This window comes from Euleptes europaea, chromosome 2 (assembly GCF_029931775.1).
Source record: "Euleptes europaea isolate rEulEur1 chromosome 2, rEulEur1.hap1, whole genome shotgun sequence".
NCBI lineage: Eukaryota > Metazoa > Chordata > Lepidosauria > Squamata > Sphaerodactylidae > Euleptes > Euleptes europaea.
In genome coordinates this window covers 25,364,589-25,383,288 of record NC_079313.1, presented here as the reverse complement: position 1 = coordinate 25,383,288, position 18,700 = coordinate 25,364,589, and the positions used below count along the sequence as shown (strand labels likewise).

Sequence of the window (18,700 nt, the reverse complement as noted above, 5' to 3'; positions counted from 1 at the left end):
GTGTTCTATATGTGTGTGTGTGTATGTCTATATCGAGCCTTAAATGTATTGTATGTTAGAGAAGAGTGTATCTATCTTTGGAAACTGTTCTGTTGGGCAGGATTCTTTGTATAATGTTGTTGAATATTCAGTTCATAATTTTACAATAACTTTTGAGTTTTTAATACCACAAAAGGATAAATTGCTTTAATTCCAGTGTTAACTATGGAATTTTTGCATTTGGTTCTGGTTTATGACACAGGAAGGGATCATAATTCTGAAATGGAAGTTGGATCTTCCTTTGACAAAGCCAATCTTTCTTCTGAAACTGTATCAGTGTTAAATCATGAAGAATATGTCTTGGTTAACAAACAGACTGAGGATCCATCTGAAAAAGATGAGAAATTCCAGTTGAAGGTAACACTTTCTCATCTTGCAAATTTAATCAAAAGCTACTTTCAACAACTTCTGAGTTTCTTTTATCTCCCATGAGTGCCATGATCAGTCTTAAAATATGCCTGAATTAATTCAAAATATGCTTGTAATAAAATGGGAAGAATTGTTTGTTTGTTTGTTTATATTATTTATACTCCACCTTTCTCACTTGGACTCAAGCCGAATTGCACAGAATGAGTGAATACAATCAACTGAGGGGACATTCAATAAACAATGTAATAGTATTAAGGTTGTAGAACCAGCCAGAGGTTTACAAACAGAACTGAAGCAAAGCATAGGTCTGAACATGACACATTAAATGTTGCAAAATTCTATAGCAGGATCCTAGTTTCAACAAACTATACATAGTAGTGTAAACCACAGTCCCTAATAATTTTTCTGAGTAACTTTGTGAATCATTAGCACAGTGCAAGTCTACGTCCTGTGTAGAAAAGCCCTCTTTAATAATTCAGTTTTGCATAGTTTGGGGAAAGCCATGAGAGTGGGAGCCTTCCTGACCTCCTCAGGCAGGCCATTCCACAAGGTGGGGGCCACCATGGAGAAGGCACATGAAAAAGAAGAATTGGTTTTTATATGCCGATTTTCTCTACCACTTTACTGAAGAATCAAACCAGCTTACAGTCACCTTCCCCTCCCCTCCCACAACAGACGCCCTGTGAGGTACGTGGGGATGAGAAAGTTCTAAGAGAGCTGTGAACAGCCCAAGGTCACCCAGCTGGCTTCATGTGTAGGAGTGGGGAAACCAACCTGGTTCACCAGATTAGCGACCGCTGCTCATGTGGAGGAGTGGGGAATCAAACTCGGTTCTCTAGATTAGTCCACTGCTCCAGACCATCACTCTTAACCACTATACCACGTTAGCTCTCATGTACTGGCAGTTGTTGATTTTGCCCATTTGCAGAAGACCCTGCTCCAATGAGCAATGAGCATAGGGAGAGAGGCGGTCTCACAGATATGAGGGTCCAAGGCCATGAAGGGCATTGTATGTGATATACTTTAGCCAATGTGATAGCCAATACTTTAAATTGAGCCCAGTAACTGATGGGCAGCCAGTGAAGTGCCTGTAAGATGGGGAGTAATATGCATGCTCCATCTAGCTCCTGATAATAGCTGAGCTGGGGCATTCTGCACCAACATGAGTTTCAGAATTGATTTTGAGGGAATACCAATGTACAGTGCATTGCAGTAGTCTAGTCTTGATCTTCTCCAGCAATAAAGTTGGGTCCAGTATAACCCCAAGGCTCAGCAAGGATCAGCTGAACTCCATCAGAAGTGGGGAACACAATGTCCTCATATTTTCTGCCATGTTTTTATCGTGTGCATATTTGAGCGGTGGTTTGGCGCGGTGATCTGGAGAACCAGGTTTGATTCCCCATTTCCCCATATGAGCGGTGGACGCTAGTCTGATGAACTGGATTTGTTTTCCCACTTCTGCACACGAAGTCAGCTGGGTGACTTTGGGCGAGTTACACTCTCTCAGTCCCACCTACCACACTGGGTGTCTGTTGTGGGGAGGGGAAGTGACGATGATTCTTCCTTAAGTGGCACAGAAAGTCGGCATATAAAAACCAATTCTTCTTCTTAATCAAGGCAGCCATTTATTTAAAATATTAGGTACCCAAAACTAGTAAACGTGATATTAGCTGCATGGTTAGGTTCTTTTGTTATAACTTTGTGTTAAAATTTGACGTAGTATGAATGTTGGACCAATAAAAGGTTGAACCAGGTTTTATTGATTGATTTCATACCCTGCCTTTCTCCACAGTGGGAACCCAAAGCAATCATTCTGCTCTCCTCTTTTTTATCTTCACAACAACTCTGTGAGGTAGGTTAGGCAGTGTGTGTGTATGCACGTGATTGGCTCAAGGTCACCCAGCAAGCTTCCTTGGCAGAGTGAGGATTTGAACCTGGGTCTCCCAGACCCTCGTACAACACCACACTGAATAAATAAACAGACTACACGTACACCACACTGGATAACCGATTTGTAAACGTATGGAATACTGTTGCTTACTGAATGGTTTTATTGGAAAAAAAATTGTGTGCATGTGTCCCTATATAGATGTTTCCAAATGAAGATGAACAAATGGAGAAAGCAACGGAAGAGATACTGAAAGATTCTGATAAGGGTCAGAAATGGGATGTTCTTGATTGTGAACATTTGAGTGGTGATTGCAGGCAGTCACTTGAATATGTTTCTGATAGTCAGCCTTCTATGCATCTTCTACTTGATCCTTGTACCACAGGTATTTTTAAAATATTTTTGTTAATTAATATCTAAGGAAGAATGTGGCGAGTGGAGGTAGAAGTGGGAAAACTGGGAGATCTGGGTTTTATTGTTCTGTAAAAGAAAAATTGAAAATGCCATTCTCATCTAAACAAATTTTCTTAGTTTGGTGTTTCTGGGGTATTTTTTTACATTTTATTGTTTGTGACTGAAATGGACAGTGATCAGTGCACGAATATTTTCTGTGAACTGGCCCAGTGTAAACTTTTCATGGGCTGACTTTACATGAAAATGTAATCAGCTAACATAGGCAAAGTTATACCCTGGAAAAAAATACCTAACAATATGCTGTTAAAGCAGGTAAAATAGCAATACTAAAAGTAAAAGAAAAAAAGATTAAAAACCACCAGGAGTCCTGTGGCACCTTGCATTGTAAAAATGTATCAAATAAAAATACTTCCCCCTTTTGTTTTTCTCTTGCTGCTGAAAGAAAATGCAAACTAAGGCCCCCTTAAAGAAAATACTCAGCTTTAGTTTTTGAGCATCCACAAGAAAGTTCTTTAACTGTGGAGATGCTGCCAAATGCACCTCTTTGCTGTTTAAAAATAGTACATGCAAGTAAACAGGAAATATTAGGCACTATTGTGAGCAAAGAAGGTGTTTTTAAAGTATACTAAACTCTGCTGGTTGAGGTCAAAGCTTGAGAAGTTGTAGAGGCCCAGTGCTGGGGCTGCATTGGAGTAAGCCATGGTATGTGGAAGGGCTGTGTCCCAATATCCTTCAAGCATAATAATGCAGTTAGGATGACTTTGGGTACAAATGACTGCTGCAAGGAAAGGAAAAAAATGTGGCTAACATTTGAATTTCTCTCAATTTCAGAAGTTTTACCACCAGGACCCTATTCCCCTACTGTACCCTCAGAAGAAGACAGCGTGTTATTTAACAAATTGATGTATCTTGGATATATGAAAGTGACTGCTCCTCGCAGTGAATCGGAGGCATTGCACGCCATGGCGGCTCTGAAAAACTCAAGTCATTCACCTTCCCCTGTAACTTTATATGTTCCAAATATCCCTGATGGCTCTGTTAGGTGAGCTACATTTGTTTGTCTCTTTATTCAATATATCTACTTACTGTACCATGTTCTTACTGTACCATGTTCTTTCAACCCTTCATTTCTTGCAGTGTCTTCCAATATTAGCACAACATGATCAATAAATGTTAACAACATAAATAGATATGCATAGTCATATATTTAATATATTAATTATAACACTGTGTTATCATACCTGCATTAGTAAAGTGGGCCATTCTGTCTTTTCTGTTTCATTTTTGTGTATAGTGTTCAAAAGAACACCACCACAGCTGGAGGAGGGAGGGCATGGCAAAAAAAGTTATTTTTTTAGCTTCCTACTGTAAACTAATTTTTATTATTTACATTTATGATATTGAAAACTATTCCAGTGAGAGAGGGAATATGACAGTATGTGGAATACAGCATTTAAGAATACAGTAGATTGTATACAGAAGACATATTTTTCAAAAACCTGTTCTTCCTTACACATTAACTAAGAGACATTTACATATTAGCTACAAGACTGCTATGCCATTTGGGTAAAAATGTGAAGTATAATTTTCTGATGAATGTTGGCTCTTAAGATGTTTCAGATGACATCTTATTGACACATGATAAATTTAAAAAAAGTTTAAAATCTCACAAAACTTAATATTGATAGCTTAAATTGAATAAAACTATGCAGATTACTTAATGATCTGACTTTTACGTGTCCACGTTTCTGAGTGTCTTGAATAAATAAGATCTCTTTCTTTCTTTGCGTATCAGAAGTGGCAAGTCATCCTCATCTTATTGACTTTATAAAGTTCTTGCCATTTTTTCTTCTTGTTTAGAATAATAGATCAGTCCAGTAGTACAGAAATTGCTTCTTTCCCGATCTACAAAGTATTGTTCTGTGTCCGTGGGCAAAATGGGACTTCGGAATGTGACTGCTTTGCATTTACTGAAAGCTCCTCTGGCACTGAAGAGTTCCAGATTCATGTCTTCTCCTGTGAAATTAAGGAGGCAGTGAGTAGAATCCAGAATTATTATTTTAAATGTTTTAATGGACATATTTCAAACACTTAATGTGCGTTTGGGGAGATCAGGATAAAGTTTTACATTGTTTTCAAAGTATTCAGTGGTAGGAAATTCAAGGAAGTCTTGTGGAACCTTAATCTAAGTAGGTTTATTGAAGCATGAGCTTTCCTAGGCCAAAGGTTCCTTCATCAAATGCATGAAGTGAAACCACAGTGCAGATAGGTGGGTGTGTAAAGATGCAGGGGAAGATGGCCACACCAAAGATGGAGCAAAAGAACAACAAAAGGTACAGTGGAAAAAAGAGTTTCTTTATTCCAATATACCGCCCCTATTTATATTAAGTGCATTAGAATAAAACAACTCTTTTTTCCACTGCACCACTGTTTTTTTCCTTTTCCTGGGTGTGTAAAAAACAAAAAAATGAACACAATAGGGTAGAAGGTCTTGAAATGCAAGAAACCTTTGACAGTTTTTGTGCATAACTTAGAAGACCTCTTGCATCATGTTAGACACACAAAATAATCTGCAGACTGAGTTCACTTCATGCATGTGATGAAGCAGGCTCTTGTTTTGAAGCTTCTTGATTATTCCACAGCAGACTAACAAACTGCCCTGCTGAATTCTGTGAAAGATAAATCCTTGTGCTTTGGCATCTTTGTAAGGGCATGTTTCTGAACTCAGTTTCCCGCTATAAGAGCTTCTTTGACTTGTTGCTCAAGGTTCATAACAAAATGGTGTGGTTAGGTTTGCTTGATGTTCGTTATTTTTAAAGTAGTCCCTTAGCCCAGATAAGTTGGTCATAGGGGACACAGTACATGTACCATAGTGTTTGTTTGTTTATTTTGCTGTCAAGTCACAGCTGACTTATTGTGACCCCGTAGGATTTTCAAGGCAAGAGATGTTTGGAGGTAGTTTGCCATTGGCTGCCTCCCTGTCAGAACCCTGGTATTCCTTGAAGGTCTTCTGTCCAAATACTAGCCAGGGTCAGGGCTGAAAGTGTGTGGCTGGCCAAAGGTCACCCAGCAAGCTTCCATGGTGTGAGTTGGGATTTGAACCTGGGTTTCCCAGATCTTAGTCTGACACCTTAACCACTACCCCACGTTGGCTGTCCATATAACATTACAGATGACTCTTATTTCAGACTTAGGAATTTCTAATCATCCCTTATTTCTGAAGGTTTGGTTTGGCACTGTGAGTGTAGTCAGCATCCCTCCTGGCTGTTTTTACATTTCTAATCAGATGAGTCATGAATGAAAATCTCTGAAGAAAGATGCCTGAGTAGTTGCTCTTACAATATACACACTTGGGGTTCCCAGTGGTCTCCTATCCAGATTAATGATCAGGTCCACACCTGCTTAACTTCAGCAATGCTGTGCTTTATGGCTCCTTAAAGGCTAATGAATTTTATTGTGGCATAAACTTTCATGACCTAGAGCTGGTTTCATCAAAGTGTTATGTTTAGTAGGCAGATATATATGCGCACGGACTGGGAACCACAAACAATAGAAGGGCAGGGATGGGATTTATTTCTAAGAGAGGCCAGAAGGCCTAGAGTCCCAGGATGTAGATGTGTTACATTTACATAGTGGAATGCAGATAAAAGCAAAATCCAGTCAAGAGTAAAGGATTCAGAGAGAGTGGGTCCAGACAGCTCCCAGTGAGCGATTGAATCAGTACAAGCGAGTTATGTGACTTTAAGCTCTTTGCTCTCTCTCAGATGCAGTCTTCCTTTTGCACACTCCAGAAAGCTCTGTATAAATAATTAGAAATCTTAAGCTTTAGCCAATTGATCCTCCTTCTTAGGATTGCCCTTGGCACCAGATGGGGTGCAGACTTCAGAGCTGCAGGGCTGCAGCGCTCCTCGCACATCTGATAATCTGTGATAAATTCAGGCTGTGATTGGCTGCTTTACTCCTAGTCGACAGGGTTCCCCCCCGGGAAAAAAACCCTTCATTTTCAATTCAGCATCTTCCATTTCCCACCCTTACAGTGGGGAAAAATTGTTCTCCCTCCCCTCAGTTTATATATTCTGTTGCATTAGATCCTCTCTCCAGTATAATAGATTATCATCTGTTTCTAAGAGATAAGAACCTGTCTTCTAAGAAGGCTTTTTCTATTTGAAAGCAACTCTGAAAAAAGTTTGTCTGATTCACTGAACTTTGGAAACATTTAGCTGCAGACAGGTATTAACCTATGTCCTTCAGAAATCTAGAATTTTTGTTAATTACTTGATCTGGTACATAGGTTGTAGTTTAAGAAAGGTGGTAGTTTAAGAAATGTTGTGACATGACTCCCTAGCAGAAAAATGTAACTGGCATGTTTTGTTTTTTGCTTCCAGTTTCTTGTTAGGAGGGGAAGAGCTATTAAAAGATATTGTACCCTTTCTTTACCAAGTAAGAGGTTCTCTGTGGGCAAAAACAATTTTACCTAATAGTGTAGAATGGTCGCTTGCGCTAATACATCACAACTGTACATTTACCTTTGTTTCATAACATTAATTGGTTTCTCTGCCCCCCCCAACCCTGAATCCAATTTTAGGTCAGCAGAATTTTGTATAGCTTCTCAACAGCATTCAAACGTTCTTGCAAACATGAATCGGATCATGTAAAGGATACTATTTTCCCAACTCCAGACAGTGATGTGTTCACTTTCAATGTTTCTTTGGAAGTCAGAGAAGATGACGGTAAAGGAAACTTCAGGTAGTGTATTTATTTACTTTTTTAAAATCTTGCCCTTCCTCCAGGGATCTTAGGTGGAGTACGTAGTTCTGTTTTCCTCACAGCAACCCTGTGAGGTAGGTTAGGGTGAGAGGATGAGAGAATGACTGGTTGAAGTTCACCCAGCAAGCTTCATGGCAGAGTAAGGATTTGTACCTGGGTTACTGAGATGCCAGTCTGACACTCAGTACTACACCATTCCGGCTCTCACTTGTTCACTCCTTCCATTTACAACAGTATTATTATTAATAATTCAGCTAGTTAAAACTGTGCAGTTAACACTTATTTTGCTTGTTTTTGTCAAGAAGCGGCATTTATTACATTCTCAGTTTTTATGTTCAGACTGTTCTCCAGGTTCAAATTTAATTGTTAGGCGTTCCGCAGCATGCAGTAAACAAAATCAGTTAGGTATTTGGTCCACTATAGTAAAAAGGCCCTGACCTGGATGGCCCAGGCTAGCCTGATCTCGTCAGAGCTCAAAAGCTAAGCAGGGTTGGCCCTGGTTAGTATTTTGATGGGAGACCACCAGGGAATACCAGGGTTGCTGTGCAGAGGCAGGCAATGGCAAACCACCTCTGTTAGTCTTTTGCCTCGAAAACCCCATAAGGAGTCACGTAAGTTGGCTGCGACTTGATGGCACTTTGCACACGCACATAATAAAAAGATGAGAATCCATTTTCATCTGTCATTGCTTCTGTAAAAACTCGACAAATTTCTATCAAGCCAGCTTTTTAATTCTGTTTGCGCCCAATTTCTTTGTGGTACAGCCATTGCAGTTTTGTAAACAGAATGTTCTTCTGGGAGATGTTTACCTGAAAGATCTAGGCTTTACTTTGTCGATTTCTACATTCATGATCTGTTTTTTTCTGAAGCAGATGGACTCAAATTTTCATCAGTAGTTTTTGTTAGCATTCGTGACCTCTTGTCTATGAAGTCCGTAAAATGTGTGTTCTAACGGGATTTCACTCATACTTTTTTTTCTCTTTAGCCCAGTGCCAAAGGACAGAGAGAAATTGTTCTTCAAACTAAAGCAGGGAGTTGAGAAGAAAGTTGTGATCACAGTGCAGCAGATGTCTAACAAAGAATTAGCCATTGAAAGGTAATGATCAAAACTGAATGGAAACATGACAGTGCGTGGTATTAATATCTTCAATGCTCTGTCAGTTTTGCTGTGTTACAAATACTTAAAGGACTGTGTCAGGCATTGGCCTGGTATCCGGCGGCAGTGCCAGGTGGTGCTTTAAGGTCGATTTGTTGTTAAAACTGCTGCCGGATACCAGGCCAATGCCTGACAGACTGTGTGTGAATAAATCTGCCCTTCTCTCATCTTTTGGAGTTCTGGATTGGGAAACTGTCATCTCGTAGGTTTCTGTATCACTGCTATGCTAGTTGGGTTAATCCTACTAAAATGTTGGACGGGTCACGTCCTAGTTTGCCAGTGTGTGGCTGTTACCTAGCTTGCTTCCCTGTCACTCCAAGTAGCAATTGACCATCGAGTTTTGGCTACCAGGTTTGCTTAAGATACTGTGCAAGCATAAACCAGGGGTGGGGAACGCCAGGCCTGGGGGCTGTTTAAGGTCCGTGAAATCATTTGGTCTGGCCCTTTATGGGTCCTGGCAGATCTCTAGCTCAGAAGGATCTAAGACTGGTGATCCGCCCCCTCCAACAGACAGGGATAGCCTCTATTCAAGGCAGATGTGAGTTTGTTTTGCCGAGAAAAGGAACCTTTTCCCTCTCTTGCAAAAGAGTTATTAGCTGTGGAGCTGCTAGGACCACCCAAGAAACTGTGTTAACCCTTTTCCATCTGGGCCATGGAGAAACGTATTCCTTCTGTACTACAAGAGGGCTGGGGGCAGAAGTGGCGACAATGGAGGGGTTAAAGGAGGCAGGGCCAGAATGCACCAGGGTGGGGGAGTTCTTAGCCAGAATGTCCTCATTTCATCCCTGCAGGCAGAGGTAGCAGGAGCCGGCTGTAGAATCCAGCCCTGACCATGCGGCGCAGGAGCAGCTTCAGCGTGTGGCTGGATGGCTACTCCCGGCTGGTGCAACAGACCATCCTGTGCCACCAGGTGGGCGAGTGCGCCACTGGTTGGATGCCTGCCTGCTTGCCCACATTGGGGGTGGTCATCAGGGGCAGCTTCCTGCTTGGGGCTTGGTCGGCTAATTTTTAAGTTGATAATTTTGTATGGCCCGCGAATAATGTTATAAATATCCAAATGGCCCTTGGCGGAAAAAAGGTTCCCCACCCCTGATATAAACAGTGGAGTGTTCAAAGGAAATGATTGGATTGGAGTGCTAGTAGGTCTCGAGTAAGAGAAGTGTATGGGAGAGATGGATCTGTGTGGATGTGAAGTAGTCCAGGAGGTTGCTGGCTGAAGATACAGGAGCTGCTCTGGCAGAGAAAGAAGGTCACCCTAGATCAGGGGTGTCGAACTCATTTGTTACGAGGGCCGGATATGACATAAATGTCACTTAGGCTGGGTCATGCCTTGCCAGCCCAGATCGAGGGGCGGGGGTTGGCTTCCTCGGTTGGCTTGCGGGCCGGATAAGAGCTCTCAAGGAGTGGGTGCTTCAACAAAATGGCTGGCATAAAATGGCTGCAGCAGGAGGTGGAGCCAGCCACAGAATGATTGCCACAGCTTAACTTCAGTAGTTCAGTGTAGATGCTTGTGCTGTGGTGGCAGCTGCTGCCAAAGCAACTTTTTAAAAAATCTGTTCAACCAATCAGAAGCTGTGCTGGGCAAAAGCCCTACCTGGTCCCACCCACTTCCTAAAAACACTTGGTGGGCACCATGGCACCCATGGGCACCATGTTGGGGACCTCTGTTTAAAATTATTAAGAGGAAGTTATTCAAGATGTATTTAAAAGCAAATCCACCAGGTGGCAACCGTCTCTTAAGATTTTTAACAGGGTTTCAGTAGAAAGAAGAAGAGTTGGGTTTTTATATGCCGACTTTCTCTACCACTTAAGGGAGACTCAAACCGGCTTACAATCACCTTCCCTCCCCCTCCCCACAACAGACACCCTGTGAGGTAGGTGGGGCTGAGAGAGCTCTTAATATAACTGTAACATGCCCAAGTTCACCCAGCTGATTTCATGTGTAGGAGTGGGGAAACAAACCCGGTTCTCCAGACTCCACCACTCCAAACCACCGCTCTTAACCACTACACCACGCTGAGCAAGTTCTTTAATAATCATGGAGTGGTGTTTTCTCATTGTGTCTGTACAGTTGCACACAAAACCTCTTTAAAATATTCAAAAGCTGTTTTTATATATTCAAAGTTTTAGCCGAAAAACTGGGACTCAAGTTCTGAGGATGGGTTTTGCCTCTCTGGGCATGTCTTCTGACCACTGTGTTAGAAGCATCTCTGTAAGTGTTGTCTTTACAGCTTTCTCCTTAAGATTGTAAGGCTCTTTCCCCCCTATTTTCTTTAGACTTTCATTTCTTACAAAAGGAGCACCTTGTTCCTTATCTGATTCCCTTGGATATATTAATTTTTCTATTTGACTTGTGGAAGTCAAAGGCAGCTCTCATTTGGAAATTTTTCCTGATCTTCAGCCTCCTTTTCCATGTTTTTAATTTAGATTTTTGTTTCTGTGTTGGAAGAAGTCAGGCATTTGTTCTGATTTTATTCCTCCAGGTGATTTTTTAGCCTGAGAAAGATGGTGCTCTTTTCATTTTAAAATGAGCAAGCTTGAGGTTCTCACATATCTGGCCCCATGTGTACTGCCAGAGCAGTCATTTACGCCTCCTTCATGTACAATTTTTTTCTTTGACATGGATGCTTGACTTGCCTAAGCCTGCTTCTGTATCTTCCTCATCTTATTTTGCTGCCATCAGCTCCCAATTCTGCATGGTGTATGTGGTCAAACGCCTTATACCCTAGGACAGTGGTGGCGAACCTGTGGCACGCGTGCCAGAGGTGGCACTCAGAGCTCTCTCTGTGGGCACGCGAGCCGTCGCCCCAGCACAGAGTTTGCCTGAGTTCGTTCCCCCGGCTGAGGAGGCTGGGGACCAGCGGTGCCTTCCCGGCTCCTCCGGGAAGCTCCGGGCTCCTTCCCAGTGCCTTCTCTGCAGTCGCTGGCTGCATGCTCCGGAAGTGAAGACAACGACAAGCCTTCTGTCGAGAACTGGAAGAGGCGGAGCCAGGACGGGGATGGACCAGGAGTGGGACGCCTGGGCAGCCGTCTGCGGCGGGCTGGTTGGTGACTGCAGCGCAGGGGGTTGGCGGTGAGGGCCGAACGGGGGCCCGCCTGGCGTTTGTGCTGGAACCGTGTGCGGGACCCAAGCCCTTCGCTTAGCTCGGGTTTCCACTCTGCTCGTTCATGCAACCGAAGGTGCCTCTGAGCGTGTGCAGAGGGCTGTCCCCACCACCAGCGCCCCCCGCATAACAGTCTTTTTTAATTCGTATGAACAGTTGGAAAAAGAACCAAACTGAAGGGGTGGGGGCTATGCTCCAGCTGCTTTCCTTCCCCCGCTTGGCCGCCCATGCAGGGTTGCCAACCTCCAGGTAATAGGAGATCTGCTATTTCAGTTCACCTGGAGAAAATGGCTGCTTTGGCAATTGGATTCTATGGCATTGAAGTCCCTCCCCAAACCCCACCATCCTCAGGCTCCGCCCCAAAAACCTCCCGCAGGTGGCAAAGAGGGACCTGGCAACTCCATGTGGACTTCTAGCTGTGTTGGCACTTTGCAATAAATAAGTGGGTTTTGGGTTGCAGTTTGGGCACTCGGTCTCTAAAAGGTTCGCCATCACTGCCCTAGGAGTTGTCCCTTGGGGCCATCAAATTTGGGATAACAGCTGGGTCTGCACACTGTCCAGGCTCAGAGTTTGTAACTGCTTTTGCTGGCTAATAGGAAAGAAAGAGACATATGACTTACTTCCCCAGGCACTGAGCTATAAAAATGTATATTGTTCTAGCCAGAGGAGGAGAAAAGACAGGCAAGTCACACCTCACCCACACTCATTACCTAAAACTATAGAGCTCTGGAGACCAAGGAAAGAGCAACTCTTCCTTTGAAAGAGGGTATGCAAAACGGAAGGGAATGGTGGTGTTAGAAGGGAAGATTACAAAGCTCCTGAGGACAATGGAGAAGATTTCATTCCATTGCAATCTCCATTTTATTACAAGCCATTGTTTTGTCTGGATTCCATGTTGACTCCAGAGATTGAAATACAGAGAAAACATTTTGGCTTTTCACACTTAACACACTGGTACTATATGGATTGAATGACCAAATAGACTGGATGTGTACCTCAATTTTTTAGATTGAAGTCTACACCCAAAAATAAGCCAAACAGAGGACAGCCATGAGCACATGTTGTTGCTCAGACCATGTGGGGGAGCCCCAAATACCAAGGTAACAGAGTTCTAAATGGTTGTAACTCCCAGAATTGAACAGCGTATTCTTATTTACCATTGTTACGAATATGTAAGATTCAGAAGCAGAGTACTGCATGTATATTGCCTTTTCTTTGATTGTTACCCTGATGTTGTTCTTAAAGAGGATGCGTGTGCTTTTTATTTTGTTAATACATTTCATTTTTGATGCGGTCAGTCTTATCTCTGTGACATATCTTAAACCCTGTTTAATCCATGTGAACCAAAAGGGGAGGGGCAGCCTACTCCTGCAATTTTTCAGTCAGCCATGTCAGTCCCCATGGCAACAAGTACTGAAGTCCAGGAGACCAAACTGCTGAGCTGAGCCTACAAGGGCAAAGCAGACAGAGGGAGCCAATGGGCAAATCTTTAGGCTGAGAATTCACTTCAACCATTGACCCCTCCTGGTGGTGGTGATGCCCGGAGAGAGAATTAGGGAGTGGAGAGAGAGAAGCCTCATTGGGAGGTGACCTAGGAAGGCTGCATAGTTTTCTGATCTGCGCGTGGGCAGAAATGAGTACTCCTGAACCCCATTTTCCCCACAGTGTACCGCATTTTCCCATGTATAAGATGCCCCCATGTATAAGACAACCCCTATTTTTTTGAACCCAAAATTAAGAAAAAAATAAGGGTCGTCTTATACATGGGGGCAAAAGAGGCCTGTCGCCCTGGCCGGTTAATGTCCGGCGTCCTCCTCCTGTGTGGGGGAGAGGGTGAGCTCCGGCTGGCCCTTGGGCAGGTCTCCTCGCGATGCTGTTCCCGCCTCTGCAGCCCTCCTTGCTGGCTCTGGGCGGCTCCCCGGGACCCGGAGCACGTTCGGCTGGTCGGAGGTCCAAGGCAAGGCTGGCCTTGGACAGCAGCTGGGCGAAGAGGCGGCGGCGCCAAGGCCATGGCCGAAGGCTCGCAATGCTCGCTGGCTGGGACCAACCTTGAGCCGGATGGGGTGTCGTCTGAGGCCGCTGCGTCAGCTGCCCAGGAAGCGTGTGAGGCTGCCTGTCCCCGCTGGGGAGCTCAGCACGCCGGAGCCCGGGAGCTAGCAGAGCACGCCCTAGCCAGCTGGCATCCGGCGTTCAAACCGGTCGCCGCCCACCCTGCCTGGTCGGGTGGTTGGCGACTGGTTTTAACGCTGGACGGCGGTTGGCCAGGACGACTGGCCTCTTTTCCAGCTCACTCTCTTCCCCTCCCGTCAGCTGATGCCGGCCAGCCAGCCAGGGCAACAGGACTCTTTGGCCGTTCGCTCTCCTCTCCGCCTGTAAGCTGACAGGCGGGTAAGAGAGCGATCAGGGAAAGAGGCCGGTGGGTCTGGCCAGCTGGTGGCCTGTGTTCAAACCAATCGCCGCTGGCCCCACCTTTCAATTGATGGGCGGGCCGGTGGCAACCGCCCGCTTCCGTGTATAAGACAACCCCCAATTTGGGGGCAAAATTTTAAAGGAAAAAACATCGTCTTATATGGTACTTCCATTCTTTTCCATGTAGGGTGTCCAACTGGTCAGTTTTTCCATTGGCATGACTGGTTGCCAGATGAGGGTTTACCTGTATTTTTACCTTTTACCTGTATTTATATGGAAAATGGTGTTAAGATGTTGTTTATAAAATTAAAGTTCCTTTTAACATTAATTTTTCTTGTGCTTACTTTCTGAATATTGTTTGCAGATGCTTTGGGATGCTGCTAAGTCCAGGACGAAATGTTAAAAACAGTGACATGCACTTGCTTGATATGGTAAGGGTTCTCCTGCACAACTAGTAGCAACTACGAGGGAGGGGGATACAGCTCATTTATCTTTTCAAGGGGCATTGTTAAGGTATACATGACACTGTCTTACAAAATACACTTTTTAGTTAAGCATTCACTGTTGAAATATGGAATGGAAATGTTTCCTTCTCTGTGGAACCATGTCTTTGTACATAAGGGCTAAAACATAATGGCATCTGAAGTGTGCATGCTTTTAAGGATGTCTTTCAATTGGCTGCTTATCCTAGGGTATGTCCCTGTAACAGCTGGCACATTTATTCTTGCATCCTTTGTGGAGTCCTTGTTTAGTGCTCTCCTAGGTTTTCACTGCATAAAAGCGAGTCCTTTATTAAAGAGGCTTTTTTGCAGTGATCCTAAGGGATGCCTAAACTGCATGTAAACATCTGTTTTGTGTGCATCTGAAGGATCTTCAGATATATGACTGGAAATTTCAGATTCAGTCGTGAAGAAGCTAACATTTGTGTTCTCAGGAATGCATGGGGAAAAGCAATGATGGAAAAGCGTATGTTATAACTGGAATGTGGAATCCTAATGCACCTACCTTTCTAGTCCTGAATGAAGAAACGCCTAAGGGTAACTGTGTTCAAAATGCTGCTTATTTACTTGGTACTTCATACAATCACATGACTGCAGAAGAATTAAAGAGCTAGTGTAACTTGCTTCTACGTAGGATTTTCCATGTGCTAGGTGAAGCCACAACATATATAGTGTTTGTGGAAGAACTTCAGCATTAGGTACTCTGCCAATAAACTAGGTTAAACTAGAAAAAAAGACTATTATGTGAGGGGAAGAGGCACAAGAGGGAGGGGAAAGAGCAAAAGAGGCAGGGGTCAGAGGTTATAGCCTCTGGAGGGAGAGGTATGTTTCAGATATTGTTTAAACCCTTGCTGGAAGGTGTTGGAGTTAGAGAACAGTAGGCAGCAAGAGTAGATAGGAATGAGAAATGCTAGTGGTCCAGGGGTTGGGTGAGAAGAATGTCATTAGAATGGAGACAACACGATGGGAAATAAGAGTTTGAAGTGTATAATCTAAAAGCATTTTTAACCTCTGCTTACAAAGCATTATTTAGTTGTGTTGTAGTATTTAATCCTGAGGTCCTGTGTATGAAACTGAACTTGCTTTTTTTGTGGAACAGATAAACGTGTGTACATGACTGTGGCAGTGGATATGGTGGTCACAGAGGTGATAGAGCCCGTTCGTTTTCTTCTGGAGACCCTTGTACGTGTATATCCAGCTAACGAACGCTTCTGGTATTTCAGCAGAAAAACGTACACAGAAACCTTCTACATGAGATTGAAACAGGTAATGCCTTTTCCCTGTTAAACTGGAGGCGGAGCTTACTAAGGCCATTCTGAATTGTACTTCACTACATGACCATTTATTTCTGCATATGCCATCTAAACAAAAAGTGCAGTAGATAATGTGTAAATTAGCAGTCACTGATGAGTGGCACTTGGGCCAAATGTGACTGCCTGGGGAATACTGCCTGGGCTTCAATTGCCATCCCAGAGGGGGGAAAAGAATGCAGAGAAAGTAATGTGTTTTGCTTCAGGACTTGCTGATAGACATCTTTGAGGGATGGGTTGTTGATATGGTAATTCTGCAGTCCTATGACTATACAGTGAATTGAAGCTCTACCCTGCCGCTCCCCCTTTCCCTGGAAATAACCTTTTAGCAAAGCTGGACCTGTGGTATGAACTGCAGAAGTAATGAATTGCTGCAAACTGGCAGAGGTGTGTCATAAGTGCATACAATTTTGAAGATTTTTCATGCCTCAGCAAGTTCTTCCCAACCATCTTGAATTGTCACACTGCTAGACCCAACATAGTGATTAGAATGGTAGGCTAGGATCTGGGAGACCCACATTCAAATCTCCACATCGCTGTGAAGCTCACTGGGTGACCTTGGGCTAGTTGTGTGACTCTTAGCCTAACCCTGCCTCATAGAGTTGTTGCGAGGATAAAATAGGGAAGGGGGAACCATGTACACTCATTGGAACAAGGGCAGCATAACAATTTTATGTTTGAAATAACATTTGGAAAGAAGAGAATGCCAGTAGTCTCTTCTGACCGCTGGAAAGGTGATGCCTGGAATCACAGAACCCATTTTGTTTCTCAAAAAGGAATGGTAGTAAGGCAGTGGAGAGAGAGAGAAACCAATTTTACCTTCGTTGACTCCCTAAGATGTGCAAAAGCATGGTGCTTTATCAAATCTTGTGGGGGTGCTTGTTATGGAAGACTTTGATGTAGGCAGCAATATTTCAGCTTTTAGGACTACTAATGGGTACAACTAAGATCTCAGGAATGATTTCCATTCGTGGATTGAGAGCTTGTTGAAAAATAGGAAGTAGAGAGTAGGAATCAACGGTCAGTTCTCCCAATGGAGGGATGTGAGCAGTGGGGTCCTTCAGGGATCTGTGTTGGGACAGGTGCTTTTCAACCTGTTCATTAGTGACCTGGAGCTGGGGGTGAACAGCGAGGTGGCCAAGTTTGCATATGGCACCAAATTATTTAGAGTGGTTAAAACAAAAATGGATTGTCAAGAGCTCCAAAATCTCTTCAAACTGAAGTAATGGGCATTAAAGTGGCAAATGAAATTCAATGTGTGCAACTTTAAAGTGATGCATATTGAGACAACAGATCCCAACTTCATGTGATCTGCTTTGAAAAGGGCAAATTCCATGCTGGGCATAATTGGACAAGGAATAGAGAATAAAACTGCTGCTATCATACTGCCCTTATACAAATCTATGGTGAGACCACCCTTGGAATACTGTGTACAGTTATGGTCACCACACCTAAAAAAGAATATTGCGGAGCTTGATAAGGTGCAGAAAAGAGCAACCAAAATAATCAGGGGGCTAGAGCAACTGCCCTATGAGGAGTGGTTAAAACGCTTAGGACTGTTTAGCTTAGAAAAAAAGATGGGTAAGGGGAGACATGATAGAGGTCTATAAAATTATGCATGGTGTGGAGAGAGTGGACAGGGAGAAGCTTTTCTCCATCTCATAATACTAGAACGAGGGGTCATCTGCTGAAGGGTGAGAGATTCAAAACAGACAAAAGGAATTATTTCTTCACACTATACATAGTTAAATTGTGAAACTTCCTGTCCCAGGTTGTGGTGATGGCTGCCAATTTGGAAGGCTTTAAGAGGGGAGTGGACATGTTCATGGAGGATAAGGTTATCCATGGTGATTAGTCAAAATGGATACTAGTCATGATGCATACCTACTCTCTCCAGTCTCAAAGGAGCATGCCTATTATATTAGGTGCTGTGGAACAAAGGCAGGACAATGCTGCTGCAGTTGTCTTGATTGTGGGCTTCGTAGAGGCGCCTGGTTGGCCACTAGGTGAACAGACTGGTGGACTTGATGGGCTTTGGTCTGATCCAGCATGGTTTTTCTTGTTCTTATGTAGGATATCATGGCACTACTGGAAAACATGATTTTCTTGCGCAGAGGAAGGAGGGCATCTTCAATGTGGTGTTTTCCTTCTCCTCACTTTGGGAGGCAGGAACCAAACTTTTAACTTCCTGTCTCCTGAGGGAAATGCACCTCTTTCTTCAGTTTGTTTCCTGTCTAGCAATGGGAGAGCAGCCTTTTTTGCAGTGTTCTCCTACTTACCTTCTAGGAAACTAACTTTACCCCCTTTTCTTCTTATCTAACCTTATCTCTACTAATTTCAATCTGTTCTAATCTGTCCTATCCCTCTTTAACCTTAGTTTAGTTTTTTCTTCGGGGGATAGAGTTTCCTGCCAAAACAAAATGGTGGACGATAGTCCAGATACTTATATTGCCCCAGGGGACCTGGACCCGGGTCTCCTCGTGGCTATGCCACCGACCCAGGATCAACCCTCTTGCAGTCACTACTCTAGTGCATCGAAGGGTAATAGCAAGAAAGGGGAAAGCGGAGCCAGCAAAAGAAAGCGAGTCGGCTCGACTCACAGCAAGAGTGACAAGTGCCTGCTTACTGCTGCCCACGTGTCGGCTGCGGCAAAGAAGTTAGATTCAAAGAGCGGCCAGGATCATACAGCTGTGGTTGCCGTTACTCGAATGATGAGCGGCCAGGAGCCTACACCTGCAGTTGGT

General features: G+C 43.6%; 1 protein-coding gene across 1 annotated transcript in view; it reads left to right on the top strand.

The window, feature by feature from the left end:
• Nucleotides 1–261: 261 nt before the first annotated feature.
• Nucleotides 262–18,700, top strand: part of RABGAP1L (RAB GTPase activating protein 1 like) — a 196,453-nt gene continuing 178,014 nt past the window's right edge. Inside the window, exons 1-9 of the mRNA XM_056867417.1 lie at nucleotides 262–396; nucleotides 2,498–2,681; nucleotides 3,542–3,752; nucleotides 4,571–4,745; nucleotides 7,296–7,456; nucleotides 8,463–8,573; nucleotides 14,511–14,577; nucleotides 15,081–15,183; nucleotides 15,746–15,912. Coding sequence (XP_056723395.1) covers nucleotides 262–396; nucleotides 2,498–2,681; nucleotides 3,542–3,752; nucleotides 4,571–4,745; nucleotides 7,296–7,456; nucleotides 8,463–8,573; nucleotides 14,511–14,577; nucleotides 15,081–15,183; nucleotides 15,746–15,912 — 1,314 coding nt within the window. The remainder of the gene's footprint in view (nucleotides 397–2,497; nucleotides 2,682–3,541; nucleotides 3,753–4,570; nucleotides 4,746–7,295; nucleotides 7,457–8,462; nucleotides 8,574–14,510; nucleotides 14,578–15,080; nucleotides 15,184–15,745; nucleotides 15,913–18,700) is intronic.